General features: G+C 37.9%; 1 protein-coding gene across 1 annotated transcript in view; it reads left to right on the top strand.

Moving 5' to 3' along the window:
• The first annotated feature begins 4,457 nt into the window (after positions 1–4,457).
• plekhg5b (pleckstrin homology domain containing, family G (with RhoGef domain) member 5b) overlaps positions 4,458–14,141 on the top strand; it is a 196,708-nt gene continuing 187,024 nt past the window's right edge. Inside the window, 1 exon segment of the mRNA XM_055165759.1 lies at positions 4,458–4,969. Coding sequence (XP_055021734.1) covers positions 4,888–4,969 — 82 coding nt within the window. The 5' untranslated portion in view covers positions 4,458–4,887.

Genomic DNA, 14,141 nt, shown 5'->3' with positions numbered 1-14,141 from the left:
TCCAGTATTTTACTTGTTTAACCACTAGTTTTGTGTACAGTGCAGTACAGTGCAGTGCAGTACAGTGCAGTACAGTGCAGTACAGTGCAGTCACTGCACACTGAAGAGTTGCTAGTTCAATCTGCATAGGATCCAATAGAGGTGGGCAATATGGTCAAAAATATATATCATGGGGTTTTTTTTTTTTTGGGGGTTTTTTTTACACACACTGGATGATCACAATTTAGATTTTTATCAGTTGGAATCACAGTCCAGTCAGGGACTGCTAGTCTTTCAAATGGCAGAAGCTCTTTACATTTTCATTTTGAACATATGCTAATGTTTAAGAAATTATAAACTGCCTTCAGTTACAATTGTATAGATATCTAATTGTAATTGCACAACAACCAAATAAAGTCAGGAGTAAACTTGTATCAGAATAGTCCTAGATTTCACGATTTTGCAAATTTTCATAATGTCGATTATTAAAAATCCAAATGAATCAAATTAATTGGATTCATTCCCCAATTCTATCCAACTATCCAAAACTACTGTCCTTGATTCTCTGAGCAGGACATATCCAGTTTGGCTATTTGAGGATAGTAGTGACAAGTAGCCCTGTCACGACTTTTCACTTAATATATGATAGATGGGAAAATATGTTTTGGGGGTCAGTATTTATAATGTGTACATTTTCTTTGCACTGCTGGGAAATGTTTTGTTATTTTTTTGGCTATATGATTTGAGCTGTTGAAAGCTGATTACATAACTTCTATGTTCTCAAGTGTTTCATTCTGATATTTACTGCAGCTCTCTTTCTTTAACAATAGTGTACATTTAGAATACTTTTTGTATTTGTTGTTTTTCGCAGAGAAATTGATGGCTGATAAAATCTACTGATAGTCAGTGAGCTGAAAAGTGCAAATACTGGCCAACTGATATATTTGCCTATCTCTAGTAACATTCTTCTCTAAAAGTCTTTGTTTTGTTGCTCTGATCTGTCATTTCACCAGCAGAGGGCAGTGTTATATTTGAGTTGATCTAAAAGTGATTTTCAGCTCCATGGCTGTAATCCCAGCCTATATTTCAAGGCATATTATTAAATCACAAACTACTAGTACCTTTCCCAATATTTTTTTGACTCTATAAACAATATGTTTCTAATATTATAACAGTATCTATATCAACATCTACCAGATTCATAATTAAAGTTGCACTGTGTAGCTTTTCTGGTACAGGGTCCATCACCTGCTTGACTCCATGTTGTTTTTCCCTGAAATGTTCTAAAGTATGGCATTTAATTTAACTATTTCTGTGGAGACAAGCAGGCCACATCACCAGGCCCAGTTACAGGTCAGAGCTGTGGAGAAGTGATTCCCACTCACAGTAAGAATGCGAGAAATATAAACACCTAATTAATCAAATACATGATATATTTGCTTAATGCCATACTGTGGAACATCCCAGACAAAGCCATAACATCATCATGGAGACAAGCAGAACGCAAACCCTCCACCAGAAAAGTTACACAGTGCACTTTTAATCATGATATTCTTTGCCAAAGATGAGTCAGCTAAGACCAAAACATTCACTTCATTCTAATTTGTTTTCAGTTGAGTGCTCTTCACTTTTACGTTGCCAACTTTTACCTCTTACAGGGCCCATATTAGGCTATTTTCTGATCTATGTTATAATGTTTTCTCATTACAAACATACCTGGAGTTGTGTTTTGTTCATACACACATGTTTAACACACAAACCCTGCGTATTTAGGCTGAGTTCTTCTCTCAAACAGAAAACACTGTCCAACTCCATATACCTTCACTAGAATCATATGGATGATTTCAACCCAAGAAATGCCAATCTCTTCTAAATTAAAGGTAAAGGTTAGCTGTTAATTTGAAAACTACTGCTTCATGACATCACAATGTGGAACAGAGCATCTGGAGCTTTGGAAATGTAGACAGACTAATAATGAAGGATCACTCAAACGTCTATAAATGAAACAAAACACAACTCCAGGTCTGTTTTTGAGGAGCTAACAACATTCTAACGTGACTTAAAGGTTACAGAAGTCAATTGTGCGTAATATGGGACCTTTAAACCCTTTTTGTACCATATGCTTTTACTATAGTTTAACAAAACAGGGCGGGGAGACTTGTAGTGGCCTGCAGCTCGGTCTGGAGTCTGGACAGTGAATGACCCGGGACAGAATGACTGACCTGGTTGTAAAGCGTGAGAGAAGTGCTCATTTGTTAAAGTGGACTGTGGAAACACGGCTCTGTGGCCCTTTAGGTGCCTTTGTTGACTCTGTTTTTTATGGAGGGGGGAGAGAGGGAGGGGGGAGGGAGGAGGGACTCACAAACGCTCACATTTTGCCACTGTCATTGTTTTGGCTTTGTCAGCTCGCATGCTTTCCCATAGAGACGCAGAGCCAGGAACACTAGCCAACCACAAACATGCAGGTAGAATGGGAGCGTTCTGAATATACATTGTTCCTTTAAAAGTGCACTATGTAATTTCTCAGGAGGACGTCAGTCGCTTTTTGTCTTCGTGAAGATGATATTCCTTTGTCAGGAATGTTTTGTAGTATCTTTAGTTTATTGAATTACGGGTGTTTTTATGGCTCAAAAACTTGAAAAACATGTATTTTTTCTGGGAGCAGTGTTGCCTCACCACAGATGTGACCTGTTCTTATTTCTTATTTATTTATTTGTAAAGGGACAGAACATATTAATGGACATTTAAAATGTAAATATGTAAAGATTATAGCCAGTGTGGATCATTTCCATCTTCTGTCTCTCGGCCTCAGGTTGATGTCAAATCATCTACAGGACAGAGAAAAGTAGAGCAACAATCACACAAAAGTACTTAACACCAACACACTCACTATACGTACAGTTCATTTCACACAGTTCAATTGAATTTTGAAGTCAAGAGCTAAAGAGTTACTTAGGTTTGGGGTCCATGGAGATCATTTAATGCCATACTTTGAACATTCCAAGAAAAGCAGTAACTCTGAGGGGACAAGCAGGTGATGGACTTGCTACCAGAAAAGTTACATGACACACCGTTAAAATACATTTTAAAAGGCATGCATTTCAATGACCCCTTATAGGTCAGATTCACCTCACTCTTACTGCTCCACAATGTTCTGCTTTGCCCATAAATGTCTTTTCTCGTGCAGGGTCCACCACCTGCTTATCTCCATGCAGGGAGATGTAAATCTGCCCTCCACAGACAAAAGAGCTTAACTCACCTAACACAGTGTGAAACTAAGAAAACTGACTTCAAAGTTTCTGTTTTGGCCAGACAAAATTTTAATAGATAGGACTCCCAAAATTTGACAACTTGTTGCTATAATGAAGAAATATTTGTATGTGAAAAATATTGAGCTCAAAATGGACCTTTGACCCTTATTTGGCAGTTTCTGTAGGGTCAAAGGTCAATTTTGAGCTTAATATTTTTCACAATGTTTATTCACATGATAAAGGAGGTCTCAAATACTACTAAAATGACAATAACTAATTTTTGCCCAGACATGATGTTGCTACCATCCACCTTTGAAGTGCAGAAATGCTCTGCCAGAATGTTCCACAGTATGGCATTAAACATTTATCTTCATGGAAACAAGCAGGTGATACCTTAGTTCAGATCTGTGGAGAAGCATCCAGAGCTCACAATAGGAATGTATGTTGTTTTTGAAGATTTTATTTTATTTATTTAATAGGGACAGTGCATATTAATGAACATCTATAACACTGCACTGTAAATATGACAGATTATAGCAAAAATGATCATTTCCATCTGTAGTCCCTTGGCAGGTAACACAACAACAAAAAAAACAAAAAACAACAACAATAAAAAAAAAAAAAAAACTATAACAGTGACAGTTCAAGAGACAAGAGATTTTTAATTGATATTTTTGAACTATAAAGCATACTAAGTGGACTTGGTCCCTTTATATAGGCTTAGCTGTTTTTGTTTGGATGTTTCTATTTGCTCAAATGTGTTAAAAAATAAATGCCTTAGCCTTTTAATAAAAAAAAAATATATATATATATTTTTATTATTATTTTTTTTTAATTGTGGAGTAAAAAGTACAGATAAAGTAAAAATGTGTCCACCTTAAAATGTACTTAAGTAAAAATTTTAGATGTTAGATTTTTAGATGTCTATACTTAAGTACAGTACTTTACCACTTTTACTTCATTCCGTTCCACCACTGGGCCTAAACAATTCATGCCTTTTGTTTTTCAAAGACTTAAACATGAATACATTGGACTGTAAACGTACCACATCTTGAGAAGCACCACAAACACCACATACAAAGAACATCAAACTTTCCTCCTGATACACTGCGGTGGTGATGTTTACAGCGCCTCTAGCGGCCGCCCGGCGCATGCGTCCACACAAACCACATTATCCCTTTACTTTGTTGTGTGCTAGTCAGTCTGAATGAATGAGACGAGACGATCAGCCTCTGCTTTACGGAACACCTTTAAAAGCATTATTTTACAGGAAAAACTAAGAAATCACCCACGTATGATCGCCCGGGCACTTTATACCACCAAAAGAAACTGTTCGCAGCGTTTATCTAACAAAGAGTCAACCGAATACGTGCACTCTTTACGTCCTTACGCGCTGCAACAGGTTTGACTTATTGCGGGATGCTTATTTTTCACTATACGGTTATTTTTATTCCTAAATGCAATGCAAAAAAAGACTCTACTGCACGGACAAAGTGGTTTTAATGTGTTGATTGAATATTCGCAGTGAGGTCCGCTGCTACTACTACAACAACTACTACTACTGCAACACCGGGGACAGGAGCAGAGAATACCCGGGCAGAGGAGCTACTTTGTCGGCGTGGGACGGTGCGTTTTGCAGACTGGTTTCCATGTTTAGATGGTGCCAAGCAAGTGGAGCATGAACGCAGTACTGCACAAGTCACCGCAACGGAGCTGGCTCGGGCTCAAGTTACGACTGAGTGAGTGAAAAAACATCCATAAACTCTGGATTTCTTTAGATTGGCTCTGTGATTGTCAAGAGGAGCTGCTGGCTTTTGCACAGATGCTCCTGAATAGAGTGGAGAGCTGCAAAAAGTTCATGTTGGGTGTCTTTACTGTATAGGCTGCAAGTTTTGGAGGTTTTGCATGTTAGTCCTGGTTTAGTGCTGCTCTGTATCTTGTTCAGTCCTGGTTTAGTCCTGATTTAGTCCTGAATTAGTCCTGGGTTAGTCCTGGGTTAGTCCGGGGTTACTCTTATTAACTCTATTTCTACAGTAGATGCAGTCTTTAGTCTTGGTTTTGGTTGGGAAGTCCTCCTCTAGTTCTGGTCTTATTGTGCACCTTGTTTAGTGTTTGTTTAGTCCTGGTTTAGGACCTCTGACGTAGTCCTAGTTTGGTCCTGGTTTAGTTCTGGTTTAGTTCTAGTTTGGATCTGGTTTAGTCCTGGTTTAGCCCTTGTTTAGTCCTAGTTTAGTCCTGGGTTACAGTTATTTAAAGCTACTTCTCTACAGTAGATATAGACTTAATTTTGGTTGGGAAGTCCTTGTCTAGTTCTGGTCTTACTGTGGACCTTGTTTAGTGTTGGTTTAGTCCTGGTTTATTCCTTGTTTATTCCTGGTTTAGTCCTTATTTAGTCCTGGTTTAGGACCCAGTTTAGTCCTGGGTTTGGACTTGTTAAGGCTACTTCTATAGATACAAAGTCATAGTTTTAGATGGGAAGTCCACATCTAGTTCTGGTCTTACTGTGGACCTTGTTTATTGTTTGTTTAGCCCTGGTTTTGGACCCCTGATGTAGTCCTACTTCAGTCCTGGTGTAGTTCTGGTTTAGGACCCAGTTTAGTCCTGGCTTTGGACTTGTTAAGGTTAATTCTGAAGTCACGGTTTTGGTTGGGAAGTCTTCATCTTGTTCTGGTCTTACTGTGAACCTTGTTTAGTCCTGGTTTAGGACCTAGTTTAGGCCTGGGTTTCACTTGTGAATCCAAGTTTTGGTTGGGAAGTCCTCATCTAGTTTTTCAATCAATCAATCAATCAAACTTTATTTGTATGCACTTTTCATACATTTAAAATGTAGCACAAAGTGCTTCACATGCAACAGAAAAATTACAATACAATAATTAAAATCAAGAGCAAAAAATCAAGGCAACCCCCCACCCCATCCCTTGTTTCATCCATATATACAACCATTTAAACATAAACATAAAAACAAAAACAAAAACTCTAAAGTTATTATAAAAATCTAAATGGAGACAAAGTAAAACAGTAATGTCTCACTGTGGACCTTGTTTAGTCCTGGATGAGCACCCCTGATGTAGTATTCGTTTAGTCCTGCTTTAGTTCTGGTTTAGATCAGGATTAGTCCGTGTTTAAGCCTGGTGTTTTGTTCTGGTTTTGAACCCAGTTTAGTCCTGGGTTTGGGCTTGTTAAAGCTACTTTTATAGTTGTAAAGTCATGGTTTTGGTTGGAAAGTCCTCACCTAGTTCTGGTCTTACCGTGGTTTAGTCCTAGTTTAGTCCTGGTTAGTCATGGTTTCTTTGAAAATGGGTCCTTGTCCTTGTTTACTCCTACTGTGGACTTTGTTTAGTTTTGGTTTAGTCATTGTTCACTGCAAAAAAAAAAAAGCTTGACCAAAACTTAAGATATAAACATTTAAATCTATCAGAAAATGACTTAAAAGTAATGAAATTATCTGCCCATGCAGCAAGATCATTTTACTTGACAAGTTATCTTAAAATAAACAAGCTCTAGTCTAGAAGTAAGCAGTCTTAGAACTAGTAATTCGATAATAAATCTAAAAACAAGATGAATAACCTGATATAAGTTTTAAAATCTTGGCCAGATCAGAGAAATTTGCAGTGTTTAGTCCTGGTTTAGTCTTGGTTTAGTCCTGGTTTAACCTGGTTAGTTAACCTGAAGTCGTAAAGTAGTAGTTTTGGTTGGAAAAGGTGAAGTCCTAGTATTGGGTCCTGACAAGTCAAGTCCTAGTCTGGTTTAGTCCTGGTTTAGTTCTAGTTTGGACCTGGTTAATTCTGTCTTTTTGTGCTTCTGCTTTGGAGATGATTTGGTTTAGTCCAGCTGTGGACCTTGATTGTCCCCATGATCCAGTCTTGGCTTAGACCTGGTCCGTCCTAATTTAGTTCAGTTTTGCACTTGATTTATTCTTCATCCTAGTTTTGTCCTATTATAGACTTTGTTTGGACCTGGTTTAGTCTGTTTCTCTTTCCTCGACGTGTTTAGACTAGGTTATGTTTTGGTTCTGGTCTTGACTTAGCCTAGAATCTCACTTAGCCCAGAATCAGAGTTGGTTTGTCCTGATTTAATCCTACATTGTCAAAAGTACTGAAAATCAGATACTAATTGGTGCTGAAACTAGTATCGAAACTAAATACTTATTTGAGCTGGTACTGATACTCAAAAAGTCACAGGACAGCAATGATGCACTTTAGATTGATCTTGAGCTGTATCAGAAAAAGTTTAGAAGTACAAGTACTCAAATAAAAGTAAAAGTATCACATGAAAAAATCTACTTAAGTAACAGAATTAATGTTCCTGTTTAAACATGTACTTAAAGAAGAAAAAGTAAAAATATTTCACGCAGATTTTGAGATCTAAAAAAGCTCCAAATGTAGTGATTTGGTTTTTTTTTTTTTCTAGTGTTTTTAATTTGTATATTTTTGCTCAAACTATGACTGTGTTAAAAATACACCCGTCAGCCTTTTCAGCAAGTCTCAAACTAAAAAAATACTTTTACTTTTGAGTCCAGTTCAAAAACGTAATGGAGTAGTAGTAGAGAAAGTACAGCTGTCTACTCATAATGTAGTGAAGTAAAAGTAAAACGTATCCATTTAAAAAATTTACTCAAGGAAAGTACAGATTTTTCCTTAAGTGCAGTACTTTACTACTTTTACTTCGTTCTATTACACCACGGAAAAAGTACTACGATTTAATGTTGAAAATCACTTCTGTTGTCTAAAGAAGGCCTGTTTTTTAGTTATCATTGTGGTATCAGAATCGGTATTATCAGAGTATCGAGTCCATTCCTTAGTATTCCCAATTACGTAAAGCTGTCCAAGCCTCTTCTAAGTTATTGTCTGAGTTTGGCTTGTGTTCTTGGTGCAATTATCTCAGCTCGAGGAGAAGACTGTTTAAATGACTCATTTGAGAACACACTGGTCCGTCCAAATATCTCCCAACATCAAGTCTACTGCATCATCAAAATGAGACAGCACCGCTCAGATCTTCTCTCCACTGACAGATCTAACCTTTTGTGAAATACTGTTTACAGGAGCATACTTCTGCAGCCCTGTCATCTCCCTCTTTCTTTCCAGGGTCGTAATTTGCCTCCTAATGTGCTCTTTAAAGGGCTCATGTTACGCTACCTTCAGATCTATGTTTTAATGTTTTCTCGTCTCAAACATACAAGGAGTTCTGTTTTCTTTCATTCACATATGTTTAACGCACAAACACTGCATATTTAGGCTGAGTTCTTCTTGCAGACTGAAAATGCTTTGATCCACCTTGTGATGTCATTGTTTAGACCTGGTTTAAGACCCGGTTTAGTCCTAGGTTTGGACTTGTTAAGGCTACTTCTCTAGATGTAAAGTCACGGTCCTCGTCTAGTTCTGGTCTTAACTGTAGACTTTGTTTAGTGTTTGTTTAGCCCTGGTTTAGTACCTCTGATGTAGTCCTAGTTTAGTCCTGATTTGGTAATGGTTTAGTCCTTTTTTAGTTCTGGTTTAGTTCTAGTTTGGATCTAGGTTAGTCCTGGTTTAGTATCTCTGATGTAGTCCTAGTTTACTCCTGGTTTAGTTTAGTATCTCTGATGTAGTCCTAGTTTACTCCTGGTTTAGTTCTGGTTTAGTTCTAGTTTGGATCTAGTTTAGTCCTGGTTTAATACCTCTGATGTAGTTATAGTTTAGTCCTGGTTTAGTTCTAGTTTGGATCTAGTTTAGTCCTGGTTTAGTACCTCTGATGTAGTTCTAATTTAGTACTGGCTTAGTTCTGGTTTAGTTCTAGTTTAAATCTATTTTAGTCCTGGTTTAGTACCTCTGATGTAGTCCTAGTTTAAACCTGGTTTAGTTCTGGTTTAGTTCTAGTTTTATCTAGTTTAGTCCTGGATTAGTACCTCTGATGTAGTCCTTGTTTTGTCCTGGTTTAGGACTCAGTTTAATCCTGGGTTTGGACTTGTTAAGGTTACTTCTGAAGTCAGGGTTTTCATGTTATACAGGAAGTGCTCCACTGTGTTTTTAAACTCCAACGACTTAACTAGACTTATTTTGATCATTTCAGCCCTGGAATTGCCAATCTCTATTACCAAGTTGAACGTTAACTGGTAACTTGAAAACTACCGCTTCATGACATCACAAGGTGGAACAGAGCATTTTGAACTTTGGAGATTTATACAGACTAATAATAAAGAGTAACTCAAACATGCGTGAATGAAACAAAACACAACTCCTGGTATGTTTTTGATGAACAACTTTCTAACACGACTCAAAGTTTACAAGAGTCAATTTTGTTTAATTGTGTAAGTTTTGTCTGTCACTAGGGATGTAACAATAACCAAAATATCATGATATCGTATCGTCAGAGGTCTCACAATAATATCATGGACCATCACAATATATCGAATTACAAGTCTCTTTGCTTTAATTAAGAGTTATGGTGCAGCAATAGCTAAAAAAGACACGGTGAACTACATAAACCATGTTCCTTTGCTCCATTTCAGTGCAGACTACAAGAAGAAATGACAGTTCTAAGCACTTTTAAGTTGTAGTTCTTTAGATTACGTCATTTTAAGAGGAAAAAGTAGCATATTAACAGTTTTAGTTGTTTAGCCTCCACAAAATATCAGAATAAATATTGTACCGTGAGATGTATATCATGAAAACATTGTACTGAGAGATTTGGATATTGTTACATCCCTAATCGTGAGACTCCCCACCAAATCATTAGCTTTCCCACGATATTGCAATAAATATCGTCATGTGAGGTTCATACCGTGACAATATCGTATCATGAGACTTGGATATTGTTACACCCCTATCTGTCACTATGTCAAATTTTAACATTATTGTGAGAACATGATTATTAATACCATAAAAACTAGTGAAATACTATACTTTATATTCACAGTATTTTGGTTTCCAGATGATGGAAACCAAACGTGCATTATGTAACTTTTCTGGTGCTGTAATGTTATTGCTTTGCCTGGAATGTTCCAAAGTATGGCATTAGACTTCTATCATCTCCAGGGAGACAAGCAGGTAGCACCACCAGGCCAAGTTACAGGTTAGATCTGTGAAGAGGTGACAGTAAGAATGTACCAAATTAGTTTCAGTATTATTGTTTATCGTCTGTATTGACTTACAGATACAGATATAACTTCAAAAAGTGTTATCGTGACAGGCCTACTACACACCCATAACACTGTGAAGTCATTTGAAACAATATAAAATGAAATGGATGAGTGTTGGCAGGCAGAGAAGTGGAAGTGTTCATTGGTGTGTGTGTGTGCCTGCACATGTGTGGAGTGTGTACAGTGTGCGGAGTGTGTACAGTGAGTAAAGCAGCAGAGCCCCAGAGCACATCCCTAATTGGTTGAGTCTGGAAGTCGTCAGCGTTCCAGGCCACAGATCCTAAGCCAGTCTTAAACACACAGACCTAATCCTGGAGCAGATGTCCAGTCTGCTCTGTCCACTGCCATCAAAGAAAAACACTACAAACCAGTCACAGCTCTCAGTTTCTACACAACTCTACTTTTGTAATGTTAAATGGTCACTTATACTTGTGAAGTGACTAATACTTCCTTATGATTGATCACTTTTGGAAGTTGTTGGTTTTGCTTAAATGGATCACCAGTCATGCTGATATTTTACCTGTCTACTAAGAATAGTCAGTTCAAACTTAACCCTACTCTTGACACTTCACCTATATCACTTAAAGACATTTTTGACCCCTGCCAAGTGTAGATTTATTCAGCATTTTACAGTACAAAGTCTCAGTCCCATTATTTGTGGAACACACACTCTAAGTACTAAAGGAGTACCGTATTTTACAGGCTATTAGGTGCTCTGGATTATAAGGCGCACTGTCATTAACTGGTCTATTTTCAAACTTTTTTCACAAATAAACCGTACCAGACTTTAAATGAAACACAACAGTTGGATGGGTCAGTCGGACTTTGTTTGGCGTGTTCCCGGTGACTCTCGGCTTTGTTGAATTGTGGCGTGTAGGGAGGGTGCTGTCTGGGACCGCTGGATTGTCGGCGTGTTCGCAGTGACTCAGTTGTTCAGTTGTGTCTAGAAGTGGCACATTGCATTCGCTTTTTCGGTTCGTTCCTTCATTCCGTTCCTCGTCCATGTGGACTGATGAGCGTGGCTGCAGGTGTCTGCTCCGTACATGTTTGCGTGCGCTGTGGGTGGTGCAGCTTTGTAGTTTACTGAAGTCGTGCTGGGACACCTGAGTGGATTTGTGTATAGGGCGCTCTGGATTGTGGGGCACGCTGTCGTTTTTTGATGGGGTTGGAGGCTTAAGAGCGCGCCCAATAGCCCGGAAAATACGGTAATGTGCTGGAGATAACATACAACAGTAAAGCTCTAGCTCAATTAATTGGCCTATGATGTCTTAATCATAGGGCAAAAAGTCCACTAAATTGATTAATAAAATTTTAAGTTCAAATTGATTAATTTGGAAGAAAATCTTGTTTTTTTTTTGTTTTGTTTTGGGGTTTTTTTTGCTTTGGAAATTGCAGTGAAAATCCAAGAGAGGCTACTCACTTTGGTGACAGGGAGCAGAGTTTAACACAGGGCCATGAAGCCATTTGAAATCAGTGACGTCAAATGAAATGTTGGAGCTTCATGTTTAATGCAATGGTTTGTTTTATCTCATTCATAAAATTCATAAAAGACCAGTGGAAAGGGGTGAAAAAAATGGAAAACTGAATTTTTGGAGAAAAATTTGACAGTTGTATTGTTAGGCAAAATTACCCAGCCCTACTATCGACCGCTTATTATTTGAGAGTGAATCATTCGTTGGTCAGATGAGATACAGAATGGATTTGAGAGCTTTTAACTTTCTCCTTTATTCAACTAATTGATGAGTAGGACATGTCTTTAGTCAACCAAGACTTTCTTCAGTCACTTCAGCTGTACTGAGCTGTGTGTATGAGTTTTCCATTTGTGCCCTCTGCTCCAGGTCCATTAAAACAACAGTGTCTGGGCCTAATGTGAAAAAGCTGCTGCTCTCATAGACCAGTCTCTCCCTCGTCTCATGTGCTGCTGCTGTCTGCTCTCTGTGTCGCCCACATTGGTTTTGGCTCAGCTCGTGGTGTGTTACACTTTAAACTTCCTCCTCCCGACTGTCTCTCTATTGTTCCTCGGTGTCATTTCCTCTCTTCTTTTCCCCCCCTTTGGTCTCATGTCTTTTCCTGGTGAGGCTGGGGTCATTATAACATACATTTAAAGATGATCTATGGGACATTTCTGGTGAAGGTCTCTATGGAAGTTATTCAATCTCCCAAAATGTTCCACAGTATTATCAGTTTTGCACTCATCAAACCCCATAATTTTAATGTGCAAAAACAAGTAATGTTCTTTCTTATCCATATATCTGACCTGCAACCTGGAAATTTAATGCCATACTGCGGGGCATTCTAGACAAACAATCATCTCCACAATATATATTTACAGGTTTCCCCTTCATATACAGGGAGAACGTTACACAAAAGTAGTATGGGAATCAAACCAGATACTTTCTTGCTGTGAGGTGAGAGTGCTAAACATGTTGTCACCATGCCAACAAGCAAGAAAAGTAAAAGTTTTGCCAGTGTCCAATCATTTGTGGCTGAAAACAATTGGCATTTATTGTGTAATTTTTCTGGTGGAGGCTTTGTCAAATGTTTTTTTCTGTGGAGATGTTGTTACTTTGTCTGGAATGTTTCACAGTATGGCATTAAACCTTTCTATCTTCATGGAGACCAAACCAAACCAAGGCACAGGTCAGATCTGTGGAGAGGTATTGCAGCTCACAGTCAGAATGCCTGTTTTTCTAGGTATTTGTGAGATATTAAACCACCTGTAATTCAATATATGAAAGTGTAGAACTGTTTAATGTCATACTGTGGAACATTCCAGACAAAGCAATAACTTCTCCATAGAAACAAACAGGTGACGGACCATCCAGAAAAGTTACACAGTTCACTTTTAAAGATACTATATTGTACAAAATGGATATTTGAGCTTTAAATCATTTTATAATTAGGGCCCGACCGATATAGAGTTTTTTGCAGCCGATATGATTCCAAGGTAATTAATTATATGTGTGAATACCGATCATTCACACTTCTATTCACAAAGCGTTTACTTATCAATGCAGGTCCAAAACCATATATACAGCCACTAGAGTCACTTTACAGTAGGCCAATGTAAAAGAAAACAGTTTTCACAATAATATCGTGAACTATCACAATATATCGAATTACAAGTGTCTTTGCTTAAATTAAGAGTTACTGTGCAGTGATATCTTAAAAAAAAGACAGAGGGAACTACAAAGACCATGATCCTTTGCTCCATTTCAGTGCAGACTACAAGAAGAAATAACAGTTCTAAGCACATTTAAGACTTAGTTCTTTGGATTCAGTCTTGTTTAGGCATTTTAAGAGGAAAAAGTAGTGTATTCACAGTACACAATATTGCAATAAATATTGTACCGTGAGGTTCATACCATGACGATATCATATTGTGAGACTTGGATTACACCCCTACTGTTTATGTGTGGGAGGTACAGTAGCTAAACGATGAGAAAGAACAAAAAGTAGCTTCAAAACCAACACATTTGCAACACTCACCGCTCACGCAGACACCTCAGGTCTTCACTAATAAATGTCCTTTCAATCCTGACTCAAAAAGATCGTCCGTAAAAAGAATATAATGCAGCATATTGACAGAAGCTGCATGTGTAAACAAAGTGCACGTGAGTGACATGACTGGGGGGTGCGTTCAGGGGCAGTACAGCATTACAGACACAGACAAATGACTCCGCAAATAAATGATAATTGATGCGGCGCCACATATTAGGGCATTTATCTGTTTGTAAATTGGATTAAATGGACATAATATAGAGAGTCTAAGCTTATAACAAGGTATAACATGCCCA

The sequence above is a fragment of the Boleophthalmus pectinirostris genome, unplaced genomic scaffold (genome assembly GCF_026225935.1).
Source record: "Boleophthalmus pectinirostris isolate CB_2022bp ecotype Guang Dong unplaced genomic scaffold, ASM2622593v1 HiC_scaffold_8, whole genome shotgun sequence".
Classification (NCBI taxonomy): domain Eukaryota; kingdom Metazoa; phylum Chordata; class Actinopteri; order Gobiiformes; family Gobiidae; genus Boleophthalmus; species Boleophthalmus pectinirostris.
This window is presented reverse-complemented; position numbering and strand designations above follow the sequence as displayed.